At 37.8% G+C, this 19,433-nt stretch overlaps 1 protein-coding gene across 1 annotated transcript in view; it reads right to left on the reverse strand.

The window, feature by feature from the left end:
- Nucleotides 1-19,433, reverse strand: part of MALRD1 (MAM and LDL receptor class A domain containing 1) — a 794,826-nt gene that overhangs the window by 761,247 nt on the left and 14,146 nt on the right. Inside the window, exon 3 of the mRNA XM_044915239.1 lies at nucleotides 14,687-14,827. Coding sequence (XP_044771174.1) covers nucleotides 14,687-14,827 — 141 coding nt within the window. The remainder of the gene's footprint in view (nucleotides 1-14,686; nucleotides 14,828-19,433) is intronic.

Here is a 19,433-nt window from a genome sequence, read left to right on the forward strand (position 1 = left end):
GAATAGGAATAAAATAAGGATATCTGTTATTACCACTTCTATTCAAAATGGCACTGGAGTTTCTAACCAGATAATTTGATAAGGAAAAGAAATAAAAGGCATCTAGAATGGAAACAGAAAGTAAAACTGAAAGTAAAACTATCTCTATTTGCAAATGACATGATCTTGTATATAGAGGGTCCTAAGGAACCCTGTGATTACACTGGGCTCACTTCAACAATCCAGGTTAAATTTATTTTAAGGTCAACTGATTAGCAACCACAGTATATCTATAAAGTCCCTTCACGAAAGTACCCAGAATTGTTTTGATTGAATAACCAGGGGTAGGATACTTGGCGGCGTACATTTTCATAATTCTGCCTACCACAATTAGGTAGGCATTAGTTTGGTTCTCTTGTTCCACTTTATACATTTAAGGTGTTGACCAGTCTATGAAGCTTAAACTAGTTGCGTCCTTGTAATTCTTCCATGACTAATTCAGTTGTAGCACACACTAAATCAATGTATCTACTCATCAGGTTGCCAGACTTCATTTGCAAAGAAATGAAATCCACTGGGTCCTTTCCAACTATTTAATTGGTAAAATTCCCTGCCCGCTTTCATTTGGGAGAATCTCAGTCTACTGGCTATTTGGCCATGGTTCCAAAGATATATTCTTAAGTAAAACAAACAAAAAAAGATATATTCTTTGAAATTTGTATTATATTTATTTTAATACACTATTATTTGATTTTATGTATTTCTGTTGAGTATCGATTTTTTTCACTTGTAGCTGAATTAATTGGAAGAATATATACCCATACAAATTTCACAGCCATCTGCCTGTGAAGAATAGAATTCCTGACAAAAGAAAAACAAATGACATATATGAAAAATTTCTGTATTTCTACAGAGAAATTATAGAATGTATTATTATTTAGCTCAAATCCATGGAATAATAATATTTACTTTAAAGTATTTGACAGCTAGACTACTTCTGTTATATGGAAAATTTTCGTTGGTGTCATATCAGTTAAGTCAAATAATCATCTGAGTTGTCAACTATGATTCCCTGACTGATGTTATTACTCTGGATTTAAAATAAAAGAAATGGGAAATCAACAGATATTGTATTATCTAATAAGAAATAGGCATCGGGCGCCTGGGTGGCTCAGTTGGTTAAGCGACTGCCTTCGGCTCAGGTCATGATCCTGGAGTCCCGGGATCGAGTCCCTCATCGGGCTTCCTGCTCGGCAGGGAGTCTGCTTCTCCCTCTGACCCTCCCCACTCTCATGTACTCTCTCTCATTCTCTCTCTCTCAAATAAATAAATAAAATCTTTAAAAAAAAAAAGAAATAGGCATCAATTCTGTTCAGGAATTATGAAAACTTCATGTAGCTCACTAATTTAAAATGCACACAACATGCAAGCACACATCAAGGACCTTGATATTATTATCTTGACAATCAAAGAATTTGTGGAAGAAATAAAGCTCTCTGCAAAATACTACTTGAGGCAGAATGAATCATTAAGTACCAAATATGTATGCCTTTGAAATTTTTTGTACAACACCTCGGCCACTGCCATACATCCATCAGCATCTCTCATTTCTGCCTGGTTGGACAGCAGCAGAAATAGGATTGTCAAGTGTGAAGAAGTTAGATAGAGGAGGGAAAAGTGAGAATGTAATGGTCCTGATGAACAAAATCAGTAACCTTTGGTGACATAACCCTTGACATTCCCAGATACACATTTGGCTAATCTTCATTTCCAAAGACAGCATCCTCAGAGCAGACTGCTATATCACTGCCTGAACACACCAAGTATCTCTACATGGTTCTTAGGTGGTTCTTTCAATCTCAAATATCATGTCTCTCACTTCCCTGTCCATTGAAAAACCACTCATCTTTCAAGTCCTTTCTCAAGTCTTGTCTTAAAGTGATGACATCAGTTTCTATTTGGAGTGTGCTTCTCGCTGGTGTCAGAATTTGCCTATATCCACAGAGCAGTATGCTCAGACTAACATCACAGCACTTTAAAAAATTTCCCCCATATTATAATTCATTGTGTTATTGTCAAGGGTGTTTTTCAAAGAGATCATATCATATATGCAGCATATATCATAACAGTCTTTATAATATTCATAGCATGTATCATGATGCCTTACACACACTGGGGTTAATAAAAGCTTTTGAATTGAAATTCACAATTGTCACCACCATATATAAATACATGCACCTAAATATATAAAAGAAATTTTTCCATAAGATACCTCAGAATAAACCTAACCAAAGAGGTAAAGGATCTATACTCTAGGAATTACAGAACACTCATGAAAGAAATTGAAGAAGACATAAAAAAGATGGAAAAATATTCCATGCTCATGGATCGGAAGAATAAGCATTGTTAAAATGTCTATGCTTCGCAGAGCAATCTATACCTTCAACGCCATCCCGATCAAAATTCCAAAGACATTTTTCAAAGGGCTGGAACAAACAATCCTAAAATTTGTATGGAATCAAAAAAGACCCCGAATCGCCAAGGAAATGTTGAAAAAGAAAAACAAAGCTGGGGGCATCATGTTGCCTGATTTCAAGCTATATTACAAAGCAATGACCACCAAGACAGCATGGTACTGGCACAAAAACAGACATATAGACCAATGGAACAGAATAGAGAGCCCGGATATGGACCCTCAACTCTATGGTCAAATAATCTTCGACAAAGCTGGAAAAAAATATGCAATGGAAAAAAGACAGTCTCTTCAATAAATGGTGCTGGGAAAATTGGACAGCTATATACAGAAGAATGAAACTCGACCATTCTTTAACACCATACACAAAGATAAACTCAAAATGCATGAGAGACCTCAATGTGAGACAGGAATCCATCAAAATCCTACAGGAGAACATAGGCAGTAACCTCTTTGACATCAGTCACAGCAAATTCTTTCAAGATACATCTCCAAAGGCTAGTGAAACAAAAGCAAAAATGAACTTTTGGGACTTCATCAAGATAAAAAGCTTCTGCACAGCAAAGGAAACAGTCAACAAAACAAAGAGGCAACCCACAAAATGGGAGAAGATATTTGCAAATGACACCACAGACAAAGCACTGATTTCCAAGATCTATAAAGAACTTCTCAACACCCAAAAAACAAATAATCAAGTCAAAAAATGGGCAGAAGACATGAACACTTCTCCAAAGAAGACATACAAATGGCTAACAGACATATGAAAAAATGTTCATCATCATTAGCCATCAGGGAAATTCAAATCAAAATCACATTGAGATACCACCTTACACCAGTTAGAATGGCAAAAATTGACAAGGCAAGAAACAACAAATGTTGGAGAGGTTATGGAGAAAGGGGAACCCTCTTACACTGTTGGTGGGAATGCAAGTTGGTACAGCCACTTTGGAAAACAGTGTGAAGGTTCCTCAAAAATTAAAAATAGAGCTACCCTATGACCCAGTAATTGCACTACTGGGTATTTACCCCAAAGACACAGATGTAGTGAAAAGAAGGTCCATATGAACCCCAATGTTCATAGCAGCAATGTCCGCAATAGCCAAACTGTGGAAAGAGCCAAGATGCCCTTCAACAGATGAATGGATAAAGAAGATGTGGTCCATATATACAATGGAATATTACTCAGCCATCAGAAAGGATGAATACCCAACTTTTACACCAACATGGATAGGACTGGAGGAGATTATGCTAAGTGAAATAAGTCAAGCAGAGAAAGTCAATTATCATATGGTTTCACTTATTTGTGGAACATAAGGAATAGCATGGAGGATATTAGGAGAAGGAAGGGTAAAATGAAGGGGGGGAAATCGGAGGGGGAGTTGAACCATGAGAGACGATGGACTCTGAAAAACAAACTGAGGGTTCTAGAGGGGAAGGGGGGGGAGGATGGGTTAGCCTCGTGATGGGTATTAAAGAGGGCACTTTCTGCATGGAGCACTGGGTGTTATACAAAAACAATGAATTGTGGATCACTACATCAAAAACTAATGATGTACTGTATGGTAACTAACATAATAAAATAAAATTTAAAAAAATAAAAGAACAATCAAAAAAAGAAAATTTTCACATTTATTTTTTTACTTTTAAAATAGTGTTACTACAATATTGAAAATGGCACAGCTGGAACAATACAATGAATTTCATTTCACAAATACAAATCTTGTTTGTATTTTTATTGTAAGGTACAGGCTGACCTACTATTATAAAATCTCCTCCTTCATTGAAAATTCAGATGAATGTTGAAATAACAGCATAATAAAGCTGATTCTTACATAAAATCAGAGTATACATCAAGGTACACCTGACCTATGTTTGCTACAAAAGTGACCACTAACCACTAAAATCAAGATAACTTATCTGTTAGTTCTCGGAGGAGGAATTTGGTCTACTCACATATCTCCAACAGTGCATATTGTTAGAAGCAAAAATGCTCAATTAATGTTTCTTGAACAGACTTGAGACTGAAAACTATGGCTCATAGACAAATCCCACCTGCCACATGATTTTGAATGGCCTGAGAGCTAAGGGTTTTTACATGTGTAAATGGTTGAAAAAGCTCAAAAGAATAATATTTGCTGACATGTTAAAATTACATGAATTATAAATTCCAGAGTCCATCAATAAAAAAATAGTTTTATTGTAACACAGTCATGCTCAATCTTTATGTATTGTCTATGGCTACTTCCACAGCATAATGGCAGGGTTGAGTAGTAGGGACATAAACTATATGATCTAAAAAGCCAAAACTATTAATACTCTGGTCCCTGAAGGAAAAAAATATGCAGATTCCTGGAATAGAAAAGGTATAAGGTTTATGTCTCCATCACTAGATGGTGACTTCCCTGGGGACAAGAACTTTGTTCTTCTTCACTCTTATATTTGCAGATCCTAGGATAATATGTGGAGCAATGTAAATGCTCAATAAGAATTTTTTGAAATAATAAATATATAAAAGAATAAATGAACATTAATTTTTCACTGATATAAAAATAAACAGATATTAAGACTATAAAGGCTGCAAAAACTTGATCTAGACAGTGAGTGTAAGACTTTTTTTTCCAGTTTTTGTCTTTTGCTGTTTATTATTAGTAAAATAATACAACTCAATGTCTAAATGATGCACCTGCCAAGTATTTAGAAATGCATTATGGTTCCCAGTGCCCATCACAAAGGGCAGCATGGAGCAGTTTACGGGCATGCTGATATGAGAATGTCCAGTGATAAATATAATACTTATACAAAAAAAAAAAAACCCTAGAAGTTAAGACCTCAAGAAAAGATAAACCAAAGAGGCATATTTTTATGGGAACAGAAACTTGGGAGAAAGGGATCAGAACACGTTAGATTCCTTCAGACTTTGGCCTGAGGTTAGGTTGTGGTTGTAGCTGGTGCGTGTGACTAAAATTCTGATAGAAAAGCTGCTGTCTCCTTGGCTGGAAGAATCAAAGAAAGGAAACTAGGCCAGCCAGGTCCACCATAAATAAAGGGAAGGATTCTAGAAAGAAGAGAGCCAGAAGAAGAGGTGGCTTATGTTTCGTGAATAAACTACTCAAATCCCAGGCTAAAATTAAAACATGCATGTGTAGGCAGGGAGCACATCTAGTAAAGGTTAAAAGAACTGAAATGATATTTGAACTTCTGACGACAACAAACAAAACAGAGGTTTCAATTTGAGTCTAAGCAAGTTAACCATCCACTTAGACAAAACAAATTATAAACATCTTAGAAAAAGCCCTTGTTGCAGTTCTCATAAAACTGAACATTCACTGACACAGCATCTCACTTCTAGATATTCACCCAAGAGAATTAAAAACATCAGGACACTGGGACGCCTGGGTGGCTCAGTCGGTTAAGCGGCTGCCTACAGCCCAGGTCATGATCCCAGGGTCCTGGGATTGAGTCCCACATCGGGCTCCTTGCTCAGCAGGGAACCTGCTTCTCCCTTTCTCTCCCTCTGCTTGTGCTCTCTCCGTCAAATAAATAAAATCTTAAAAAAAAAAAAATCAGGAAACAAAGACTTATTTTTATATGAATGTTTATAGCATGACATTCCATAAGAGGAAAAAAAACAGAGGTGTCCATCAATAGGAGAATGGATGGATAATCTCATACAATTGCACACTATTCAGTAATAAAAAGGAAAGAACTCATGATACATGCTACAACATGGATGAATCTGAAGCATTATGCTAAGTGAACAAAGCCTTGCACAAAGTGTATACACTGTATGGGTTCATGTACATGAAGTTCTCGAACAGGAAAGACAAATCCATGAGGGAAGAAATTTAAATGGTCATTGTCTTGGTCTTGGGAGTGGAGGGTAGGAGCAAGGATTGGTTAGGAAGTTATATGAGTGAACTTTCTGGCTTGACAATAATGTTCTACATTTTGTTAAGTGTTCAGGTTGCACAGGTGAATGCATTTGTCAGAATTTATCAAATAGTACACTTACGATTGGTGTTTTCACGTAATGTAAATTTTACCTCAAAATTTTAAAAAATGGGCGCCTGGCTGGCTCAGTTGGTCAAGCGACTGCCTTCGGCTCAGGTCATGATCCTGGAGTCCCTGGATCGAGTCCCGCATCGGGCTCCCTGCTCGGCAGGGAGTCTGCTTCTCCCTTTGACCCTCCTCTCTCTCATGCTGTCTCTCATTCTCTCTCTCTCAAATAAATAAATAAAATCTTTAAAAAAAATTTTTTTTTAAATAATTGTAATGAATATTGAATTCTAACAGGGGCAAATGCACTTTTTCTTAAAAGGCCAAATAGTTTAGGCTTGGTGGACCGTATGGTTTCTGTCACAGTGACACAACTCCAAGGCACAAAAGCAGACATGGGCACTTTGTGAATGAGTGGGTGGGGCTGTGTTGCAATAAAACTTTATTTACAAAAACAGGAAAATGATCACAGGCCATGGTTTGTTGACCCCTACGTCTAGGTGATACCATGCTAATGTACTTGGGGTAAAGTGATTTCTGCAATTTCTTTGGAATGCATTGAAAATATAATGGATTGATAGATGGGGAAAGGGATCAGTAGATGGATAGATATTTCATAAAACAAATACAGTAATTTTGGTTGTAAAACTTAAGTGGTGGGTATATGGCTATTCACAGTAAAAATTTTTTGAAGCTTTCCATATGATTGAAAAAATTGTAATAAACTGGGGGGGGGAACTATACAAATAAGAAATAACTGGGCACACAGACCCTGCTTATAGCTTACTAGACAAAACAGAGTTATTATGGCCATGAATTAAGAAACACAGTGTAAATGAGGGGTGCCTGGGTGGCTCAGTTGGTTAAGCATCTGCCTTCGGCTCAGGTCATGATCCCAGGGTCCTGGGATTGAGCCCCCATGGGACTCCCTGCTCAGTGGGGAGCCTGCTTCTCCCTCTCCCTCTATTTTTCCTCCCAGCCCCCTACTCATGCTCTCTCTCTCTCTCTGCAGTCTCTCTCTCTCAAATAAATAAGTAAAATCTTAAAAAAAAAAAAAAAGGAACAGTGTAAATGAAACTTTCAAAGCTATTATGTGCTACCCAGCAATCCCACACAACCGAAGAAATGCCCCAGCAATGGGTCACTGCAGGTGTGGCCACTGAGAATAGCAAAGGGCCTTCAGTCCTAGGCTAAGATCATCACACTCTCTAGAATAAAATTAAAAGACTGGATGATGTTTAATAGTTTGTGTGTGTCATAATATAATATATGGATTTTAGATCTAATTTAATAATTGGTCAAAATAACATGAGTTCTAATATTTCCATTTAAACCTGATTTTAAATACCCAAATAAGAAAAATAATCTGAAATATAGAGGGAAATGCTAACTTTTCAAATAAATTATTATTTCTTAAAGATTTTTTACTTACTTATTTGGCAGAGAGAGAGAGAACAAGCAGGGGGAGCAGCAGAGGGAGAGGGAGAAGCAGGCTCTCCGCTGAGCAGGGAGCCTGATGAGGGGCTCGATCCCAGGACCCTGGGATCATGACCTGAGCCAAAGGCAGACACTTAACCAACTGAGCCACCCAGGTGCCCCAAGTATTTTTCATCTCTGATAACCTATACATTTTACATTTATAGTGAATTACACATTTTAAAATCCTCATGTATCTCCGTTAATATCCCCTGAACTCTAGAATTATTTAAAACTTGATATTCTGATAAGCGTTATAAGAAAAACTCATATTCCATTATTTTTTTAAATATAAAGTTTTACCATTGTTGCAAAGACATAATTGAATTTTTGTAACGATACCTTTTCATCTAAATGCAATGCTATATACTTTTTAAGAATCAATATTATATTTTAATCACTCTGCTCCAAGCTTTAGTAGACTTCAAATATTGACACAGTGATGTTTTTAATGTTCTAATAGATTTTCAAACTTAGCTCTGAAAACTTCTCCAGGCATTGATTACATGATGGAAAATATTATGTTGGAGTACTAGCAAATTATTTCAAGAGTAAGTTAATCAAAAATTTTATTAATACTCATGAAATAAGGATTTTTGAATGGAGACAAGATTCCAACCAGATGATTTTTCTATAAACATTTTCACACAGCTAATATCTAAAGGCAGAACATTGGCTTATTTAAAATTATATCTAGGGAAATACTCATATGTTAACATTTAATTGTAGTTACAAGAGATGCATTTCTATTATTAAAATCACCAGCCTTCAATAATTACGGCAGGCAATATTTTGCCCCCTTCTCCCTATGAGGCTTGTCTTATTCCCACTTTACAGATGAGGAAACTGAAACCACACAGACAGCAGGTTGACAGCCAGGGTTCAAACCCATCTAGTTTGATTCCAGAGATCTGAATTCAAACCAAGTGATGTAGCTACAATGGTATCGGCCGATAAAACATCTCAAATTTGATGTAATTGCCCCCATTTTATTTCTTGACTGGCTATCAAAAAAATCAGCATGACAAAATGAGAAAAAAGTAGGAAGAAAGAAAAGAAAGAGGGAAGAGAGGGAGGAGGGAGGAAAGAGGGAAGCAGGAAGCACAATGATAAGGATTCTGATTGTCTAACTCGAAGATGAGGAGGCACACAAAAGGCATAGAAAAAGAGCCACATGCAACAAATGGAGAAAATTTCAGGTATTCTGCCCAAGAAGCAGCCTAGGATAAGTAAATGCATGCTGTGAAGTCTTTAAGTATAAGATAGAAGCAGTGGGGAGGTTCTAACAAGATATATATAGAATCAAAAACTTTGCAAGGTATTGTAATGACTAAAAGATGGGAACCAGATTCGATATCATCACCATTTGACCCAACTGAACACATCATAAAAATTATCTGTATTGCAGCAAGTTGTTGGTCCTGTTTGAAAAGCTGATTCCTTGTTTGTGATAAAGTTAGCTTATTCTTAACAACTGTCAAAGATTCCTTTTAAAAAGTATTTTTAATCATGGATCACTACATCAAAAACTAATGATTTATTGTATGGTGACTAACATAACATACTAAAATAAAATTTAATAAATAAATAAATAAATAAAAAGTATTTTTGCCATCAAAGCCAAACAAATTAACAAACTTCAGTTCACTTACCTAGAAGCTGGAGTTAGGAACACCAAAATTATCCAGAAATGTACTAAATATCAAATTTTCTTGAATGTCAGATGTTTTATGGCAAGTTATACCCACAAATCTCATTTAGCTCTTACATCAACTACCTATGAACTATTATCATTCCACCTCTCAGAGTTGAGAAACTGTGGCTTAAAAAAAGTAAATTGCTCAAGATCACACACCTAGTAAGTGATGGAGCCAGGATCCTAATCCACATCTGTAGGTTTTATGCAAACATTTCCAAACAATTAACACCTGATATCTCAATATTGACTTCCTTTAAATTATCTCTAGGGAAAATACTCGCATTTAAAATTAGGTTGTATTTATTTGAGAGAAATGTCACCTTTTTTTTTAGGTGTTTGATAAAGTTTTATTTTAATTCCATTAAAAAAAATTTTAAATCCAGGGGAGGAGCAAGATGGTGGAGGAGTAGGAGACCTAAATTTCGTCTGGTCCCAGGAATTCAGCTAGATAGGGATCAAACCATTCTGAACACCTACAAACTCAACAGATCTAAGAAAAGAATAGCAGCACTGCTCTGAACAGAAAAGCGACCACTTTCTGGAAGGTAGGACATGCAGAGAAGTGAATCCAAGGTGATATTCGGAAGGATAGACCATGGGGGAGGGGGCTTCCACCAGCCATTACCGGCAAGTGATAGACCCGAGGAGCACAAAATCGGAACTTTTAGAAGTGGGCTCCGCCGAGGGATGTAGCTCCAGTGGCTAAGTGGGGGGTGGAACCCTCGCGGGACAGTGTGGTCTCACGACCCTCAGGGTCACAGAAAGACTGGGGGTGCCTGAGTGCGGCAGAGCTCCCAGGTATTGGAGCAGGGAAGCTGGCTGCAGAGACGGAGCCAAGGCGCGGGCTCTCAGCTCAGGGTTGCCATAAACTGTGATCCGTGGCACAGTCGGGCCACTGCTCCTCCAGCAGGGACCCAACAAGCGGCAGATCCGGGGAGACTCCCCTTCCTCCCCCGGGAGGAGCAGCGTGGGAGCGCACCATAAGGATCTGCTGGGTTTGGAGACTCCACACCCAGTCGGGTGCCAGAAATAGAAACCCCAATCAAAAGACACATGCTATCAGGGTGGATAAAGAAACAAGACCCATCTATATGCTGTCTGCAAGAGACTCATTTTAGACCCAAAGACACCCCCAGATTGAAAGTGAGGGGGTGGAAAACCATTTAACATGCTAATGGACACCAAAAGAAAGCTGGGGTCGCAATCCTCAGATCAGACAAATTAGATTTTAAACCAAAGACTATAATAAGAGATGAGGAAGGACACTATATCCTACTTAAAGGGTCTATCCAACAAGAAGATCTAACAACTGTAAATATCTATGCCCCTAACATGGGAGCAGCCAATTACATAGCCAGTTAATAACAAAAGCAAAGAAACACATCGACAACAATACAATAATAGTGGGGGACTTTAACACCCCCCTCACTGAAATGGACAGATCATCTAAGCAAAAGATCAAAAAGGAAGTAAAGACTTTCAATGACACACTGGACCAAATGGACTTCACAGATATATTCAGAACATTCCATCCCAAAGCAACAGAAAACACATTCTTCTCTAGTGCCCATGGAACATTCTCCAGAATACATCACATCCTAGGTCACAAATCAGGTCTCAACCAGTACCAAAAGATTGGGATCATTCCCTGCCTATTTTCAGACCACAATGCTTTGAAACTAGAACACAATCACAAGAGGAAAGTTGGAAAGAACTCAAATACATGGAGGTTAAAGAGCATCCTACTGAAGAATGAATGGGTCAACCAGGAAATTAAAGAAGAACTTAAAAATTCATGGAAACCAATGAAAATGAAAACACAACTGTTCAAAATCTTTGGGATGCAGCAAAGGCAGTCCTAAGAGGAAAGTATATAGCAACACAAGCCTTTCTCAAGAAACAAGAAAGGTCTCAAATACACAACCTAACCCTACACCTAAAGGAGCTGGAGAAAGAACAGCAAATAAAGCCTAAACCCAGCAGGAGAAGAGAAATAATAAAGATCAGAGCAGAAATAGAAACCAAAACAACACTAGAACAGATCAACAAAACTAGGAGCTGGTTCTTTGAAAGAATTAACAAGATTGATAAACCCCTGGCTAGACTTATCAAAAAGAGATGACCCAAATAAATAAAATCATGAATGAAAGAGGAGAGATCAGAACCAACACCAAAGAAGTACAAACAATTATAAGAACATATTATGAGCAACTCTATGCCAGCAAATTAGATAATCTGGAAGAAATGGATGCATTCCTAGAGATGTATCAACTACCAAAACTGAACCAGGAAGAAATAGAAAACCTGAACAGACCTATAACCACTAAGGAAATTGAAGCAGTCATCAAAAATCTCCCAACAAACAAAAGCCCAGGGCCAGATGGCTTCCCAGGGGAATTCTACCAAACATTTCAAGAAGAATTAATACCTATTCTTCTGAAACTGTTCCAAAAATAGAAATGGAAGGAAAACTTCCAAACTCATTTTATGAGGCCACCATTACCTTGAACCCAAAACCAAAGACCCCATCAAAAAGGAGAATTACAGACCAATATCCCTGATGAACATGGATGCAAAAATTCTCACCAAAATACTAGCCAATAGGATCCAACAGCACATTCAAAGGATTACTCACCACGACCAAGTGGGATTTATCCCTGGGCTGCAAGGTTGGTTCAACATCCACAAATCAATCAATGTGATACAATACAATAATAAAAGAAAAAACAAGAACCATATGATCCTCTTCTATAGATGCAGAAAAAGCATTTGACAAAGTAGAGCATCCTTTCTTGATCAAACCTCTTCAGAGTAGAGGGAGAGAGGGTCCATACCTCAATATCATAAAAGCCATCTATCACAAACCCACAGCGAATATCATTCTCAATGGGGAAAAACTGAGATCTTTCCTCCTAAGGTCAGGAACATGGCAGGGATATCCACTATCACCACTGCTATTCAACATAGTATTAGAAGTCCTAGCCACAAAATTAACAAGTCAGGAAATGACAGATGTTGGCAGGGATGCGGAGAAAGGGGAACCCTCCTACACTGTTAGGGCAAATGCAAGCTGGTGCAGCCACTCTGGAAAACTGTATGGAGGTTCCTCAAAAAGTTGAAAATAGAGCTACCATATGATCCAGCAATTGCACTACTGGGTATTTACCCCAAAGATACAAATGTAGGGATCCGAAGGGGTACATGCACCCCGATGTTTATAGCAGCAATGTCCACAATAGCCAAACTGTGGAAAGAGCCAAGATGTCCATCGACAGATGAATGGATAAAGAAGAGGTGGTATATATATACAATGGAATATTATGCAGCCATCAAAAGGAATGAAATCTTGCCATTTGCAACGACATGGATGGAACTGGAGGGTATTATGTTGAGTGAAATAAGTCAATCAGAGAAAGACATGTATCATATGATCTCACTGAAATGAGGAATTCTTAATCTCAGGAAACAAACTGAGGGTCGCTAGAGTGGTGTGGGGTGGGAGGGATGGGGTGGCTGGGTGATAGACATTGGGGAGAGTATATCCTATGTTGAGTGTTGTGAATTGTGTAAGACTGTTGAATCACAGACTTGTACCTCTGAAACAAATAATACATTATATGTTAAAAAAAAAAAAAAAAGAAGAAGATAGCAGGAAGGGAAAAATGAAGGGGGGGAAATTGGAGGTGGGACGAACCATGAGAGACTATGGACTCTGAGAAACAAACTGAGGGCTCTAGAGGGGAGGGGGGTGGGGGGATGGGTTAGCCAGGTGATGGGTATTAAAGAAGGCATGTATTGAATGGAGCACTGGGTGTTATATGCAAACAATGAGTCACGGAACACTACATCTAAAACTAATGATGTAATGTATGGTGATTAACATAACATAATAAAATAAACTTTGAATTCTTTAAACTCCATTTAATTAACATACTGTATAATTAGTTTCAGGGGGAGAATTTAGTGATTCATCAGTTGCATATCACACCCAGTGCTCATTACATCAAGTGCCCTCCCTAATGCCCATCACCCAGTTATGCCATCCGTCCACCCACCTCCTCTTCAGCAACCCTCAGTTTGTTGTACCTGAGAATCATAAAGATGAACAGTGTAAAATATTACATTTATACATCACTTATTTAGAGTGATTTTTCTCCTTGTATTTGAGAAGTTTAGTATTAGTATAGTATTAGTATAAACACTGATCTAAGAAAGTCTTATACTTTTTACTTTTTTTTTCCTTATTGTTATGAGAGAAACATCACCTTTATAAAAAATCTCCAGCCTTCAATTAGTAATGCCAGGCAATATACTACCTCTTTTCATATCATGTGTAAGTCCATCAAATGAGGGAAGGCATAGAGTTGATTTTTGCTCACTAAAATATCTTAATCACGGGGTGCCTGGGTGGCTCAGCCTTCAGCTCAGGTCATGATCTCAGGGTCCTGGGATCGAGCCCCGCATCGGCCTCCCTGCTCAGCGGGAAGCCTGCTTCTCCCTCTCCCACTCCCCCTGCTTGTGTTCCCTCTCTCGCTATGTCTCTCTCTGTGAAATAAATAAATAAAATCTTTAAAAAAAATAATAAAATAAAATAAAATATCTTAATCACCTGGTACAAAATGATGAATGAATTAAGTTCATTAGTTATCAAATAAAGAAATGAATAAAAGTCTGGCTCCAGAGCCACCTCAGAGGCTAATGAGCAGCCCATCAGAGCCTCCTAGATAGCCTGAGAAAACAAGTGTTAGAGCTGAAATCAGTATAGCCAAGAGCAAAGTAATTTGATGAATTAACCTATGTAGCATTATCATGTTAAATTTTTCATTTTCCATAAAGAGTCAAAACAGCTAGAAAATCCCAATCATTGTCTAGGTAGACCTTCAGGATCCCAGGAATGCAACTATGAGACTCCATTGTGATATTTTGTATCATAAACATCCTGAAAATGGTTAAAGAAGGCATAGAGTTAGACATTATAATAATTGATATCTAAATATCGGCCAATATTCTACTGATAATCAACCACTTGACAAGAAAAAAAGAAAGAAATTCAAAGCATTTACCAGACATATCACCGTTGTGATCATAAAATGGAGGTGAGAGACCAGTCATCCCACTTCTCTTTGTCCAAACAAGTTGCAGACTATGATCTTGTGTCATACTACAGAGCCCATTTTCAAAATCACATCTTTCATAACTGGAGCCTAATGAGAAAATAAAGAAATTAGCTTTCACAACCCCATTTGGCTTCTTAAGAAATCAGACAAGAGTAGAGAAAAAAAAAAGCTTAGCAACAGACAGCAAATGTAGATTAATATAAGGACTATTTTCCACATTTTAAGTCTACTTTATTAATGCAAAGCTTTTTTGCAGATGATATTCTAATAAATCACTACACACAAAACCAGTGTGGTCAAACAGAAAGAAGGTCACGTGAGGTCAGAAGACAGAGGACCTAATCCTGGTTTTGTCTATTACCCGAGTGCTTTAGTTAAACCATTTAACTATAGCAAGCCCTTTTCTTCCCTTATAAGATTAGAATAATGACATCCTGCCCTCTCTCCCTCAAATGACTGCTATAAGAATCGAATGACATAATTTATATAAAATACAACTCTTAGAACTATAAAACATGAGGAATTATTATTAATTATATCTTCAGGTCCACCTCGATATTTCAGCCTTCCAGGCATATCAGAATCTCAGGTGTGGGCAAACACATCACCAAGGACCTTCTGACTAAAGATCGACCATCCGTGGCTGTGATGCAACCCTGGAATTAAATATAGCACCTTCCTGTTGAGTATCAAGTTCTTGGAATTCTTGGTGCTTTTATCATAACAAAGGCAATTTCTGGCTCTTTTTGTCTTTTCCCCAGGTTTAACTGATCTGAGCGGTTTGGCAGAAGCTGAAGGATTTGGACATTTGGTTGTTCATAATAACCACCAAGTCGGGCTTTATTTCATTATCCAACATCTGTAAATATCAACTCTCTAAAAAATAGGTTATCTCGACCACAATAACCCCTGCTGGGTTATAGTTCTTAACAACCATGGAGATTCTCCTTTGACAAGTTTGTTCTTGCCCTGACTGGTTGCATTAGCCACCGTGGGAGTAAATATGCTGGTGAATGGTTAGGCAGCATCTGGCAACCCAGTCACGAAATCATAATTTTTACTTAAGCACATTTTGGACAAAATATTATTTAATAATGATATATCGGATGCATGTTCTTGAGATCATACATATGAGTACTGAAAGCTGATTTAGAAATATCACTTTTGAATGACAAGTAAACTCGCTTTATTACCAATGGTCTATTTCATTTATTTTACTCCTAGATTCCTTATTTTGAAAGATCTCATAGACCAGCTGTATTCTGTAATAACAGGAATCTTAATAGCTACAATTTATCAAGGTAGTTTGTTCTGTGCTAGGCGTTCTACTTGCAGTTTTTTATTTATTCCTTACAACCACCATATGAATCAGGCATTTTTTTCCATTTTAAAAGTGAAGAAGCTGGGGCAACTGGGTGGCTCAGTCAGTTAACTGTCTGCCTTCAGCTCAGGTCATGATCCTGGGGTCCTGGGATTGAGCCCCACCTCGAGCTCCCTGTTCAACAGGGAGTCTGCTTCTCCCGCTGCCCCTCCCCCCTCATACTCTCTCTCTCTCTCTCTCTCTCTCTCTCTCAAATAAATAAATAAATAAACAAAATCCTTTTTTTAAAAAATGAAGCAGTTTAGACCATGTGTTACAGACATAAAGTAACTCACCCAAGATAGACCAGCTAGTGAGTGCTGGGGCTAAGATTAGAACCAAGGTCTTTCTCATGTATCATATGACCTCACTGATAGGAGGAATTCGTAATCTCAGGAAACAAACTGAGGGTTGCTGGAGTTGGGGGTGGGATGGGAGGGATGGGGTGACTGGGTGATGGACATTGGGGAGGGTATGTGCTCTGGTAAGCGCTGTGAATTGTGCAAGACTGTTGAATCTCAGATCTGTACCTCTGAAATAAATAATGCAATATATGTTAAGAAAAAAAAAGAAGAAGAAGAAGATAGCAGGAGAGGAAGAATGAAGGGGGGGAAATCGGAGGGGTAGACGAACCATGAGAGACGATGGACTCTGAAAAACAAACTGAGGGTTCTAGAGAGGATGGGGGTGGGAGGATGGGTTAGCCTGGTGATGGGTATTAAAGAGGGCACGTTCTGCATGTAGCACTGGGTGTTATGCACAAACAATGAATCATGGAACACTACATCTAAAACTAATGATGTAATGTATGGGGATTAAAATAACAATAAAAAAATTAAAAAAAAAACCAAGGTCTTTCTGACTTCAGAACATGAGCTCGTAAAGCTCTGTTCTGAGGCCTAATTATTAGTCCACTCTCCTATTTTGATCAAAAACCTAGAGTTAGGGGGCACCTGGGTGGCTCAGATGGTTAAGCATCTGCCTTCGGCTCAGGTCATGGTCCCAGGGTCCTGAGATCAAGCCCCACATCGGGCTCCCTGCTCAGCGGGAAACCTGCTTCTCCCTCTCCCACTCCCCCTGCTTGTGTTCCCTCTCTCACTGTGTATCTCTCTGTCAAATAAATAAATAAAATCTTAAAAAAAAAAAAAAAACCCTAGAGTTAGAAGTTCTAGTCAGCCCGAAGGAACCAGTATTTCCAGACTGAATTGACGTCATTCTATCCAAAAGCTAAGAAATTTGAATAGTCTGGGAATCACACCATGGCTAACTTTACAATTGCCATAAGGCCTTTGAAATATTTAGAATAGCTGGAATATCCCAATTATTACCTCATGGACCTCCCGTGATCCAGAGAATCTGGTTGAACAAAAAAAAAAATGAACAAAATTATATATAATTATTTGTATATATATGTGTGTGTGTCATTCAATTAGCTATGCATGTATCTGCATAAATAGATTTTCAAGTTTCCTGTAGTTCCTAGCAATTTTTACAACAATCTATTTGTAATTATAAAATATTCTAAACTATTTTTACCACCATATTTCAGCAACCATGTGTATGAAATATACATACATTCTCACATAAGTGTCAACATTTTTTAAATGCCAAGAAATCACGTTGCATTACAGTTACTTAGTTGACTTCTGTTCATGATGTTTTGTTCTTTTTAATACAGAAAGATAATCATAATGATTTCTGGAAGTGTTAAAACTAGAAAAATAGCTAAATAGAACATTTTTTTCCTTCTGAATAATCTCAACAGGGGTTCTTTTTGTTATAAAATGAATCTAATGAGCATACATTTTCAAGTACTTCTTGTAAAAATCACAAACTTCTAATAACTGCTGGATTATTCAAAATTTGCATCTGAAAATTTTCCATTTATTTTCCCCCAACAGAGAGTTGTATACTTTAAACCATTTGAACCATGTTTCTTGCACTGTCGCTGATTTGCCTCTTAATTCCATATGCCACAAGTCTACATCCAAATCTGAAACTATTTGCTATGCTAAAATCTGCCTGCATAGAGCGTTCTGCTACCATAGCCATCACTAAATTGGGTTGAGTAAGGCCACAGTTCAACAGGATATGGAACAGTGAGGAGCAGTGTGCAGGAACTTATCAGTAGAATCCATATTCCTGGGCTTTTGGAATGTGTGGAACTCATTTCTCCAATTTTGTGATCCCAAAGGTGGGATGTACTATAATCAAAGAGGGAGGGTGTCTCCATGATGTGATCTGAGGTTGCTTGGAAGGCCCAATTATCCCCCGAATTGTCTTCCACAGTGCCCGACTCTCTCATTTAAAATTCACTGAAGAGGGTGCCTGGGTGGCTCAGTTGGTTAAGCGACTGCCTTCGGCTCAGGTCATGATCCTGGAGTCCCGGGATCGAGTCCCGCATCGGGCTCCCTGCTCGGCGGGGAGTCTGCTTCTCCCTCTGACCCTCCTCCCTCTCATGCTCTCTGTCTCTCATTCTCTCTGTCTCAAATAAATAAATAAAATCTTTAAAAAAAAAAAATAAAAAATAAAAATAAAAATAAAATAAAATAAAATTCACTGAAGAGTTCCTCTTAGATTTAATCATTAACACCTTCATGGGAAGACAAATATCAAATTATATCTCCAAGTGATGGTTAACTTAGGGCATACTTTTGAGAAAATGAGTAGGAAGAGAATAAACCTTTAAATAGTGGTGATGGTGAAGAAATTGGTGCACAACTCAGAATTAAGTATGGTATGGGTAGATGGTCACAATATAAAGTTCTTAGAAGACAGAGAAAATACAAGAATTATGAAAAAATCTAGAAAGGGAGAGGCAGAAGATAGTAAAAGTAAACCACATCTCACAATATTGCCTGGGCCTATATTAATAATGCATTTCTCTCTTCCTCTTAAAAGATCTTTGAGGCCCAGTTGTAGTCTTAATGATGAGTCCTGCTCTTTCTAAAAAATTGTGGCAAAATACACATGACATAAAATTTATCTTTTAACCATTTTTAAGTATACCGTTCTCTGGTATTAAATACATTCACGTTGTTATGCAACCATCACCACCATCCAACCCCAGAGCTTTTTGTTTTTTCCAACTGAAACTCCATATCCATTAAACACTAACTTCCCATTCTCTCTTCCCTCCAGCCCACCATTCTACTGACACCCACCATTCTTTTCTGTCACTATGGATTTGACTACTCTACATACCTCATGTAAGTGGAATCCCAATATTTGTCCTTTTGTTACTTGTTTATTTCACTTAGTATTATGTCCTCAAACTTCACCCATGTTGCAGCATATATCAGAATTTGTTTCCATTTTGATACTGAATAATAT

Source organism: Neomonachus schauinslandi, chromosome 5, assembly GCF_002201575.2.
Source record: "Neomonachus schauinslandi chromosome 5, ASM220157v2, whole genome shotgun sequence".
In the NCBI taxonomy this organism is placed as follows: Eukaryota; Metazoa; Chordata; class Mammalia; order Carnivora; family Phocidae; genus Neomonachus; species Neomonachus schauinslandi.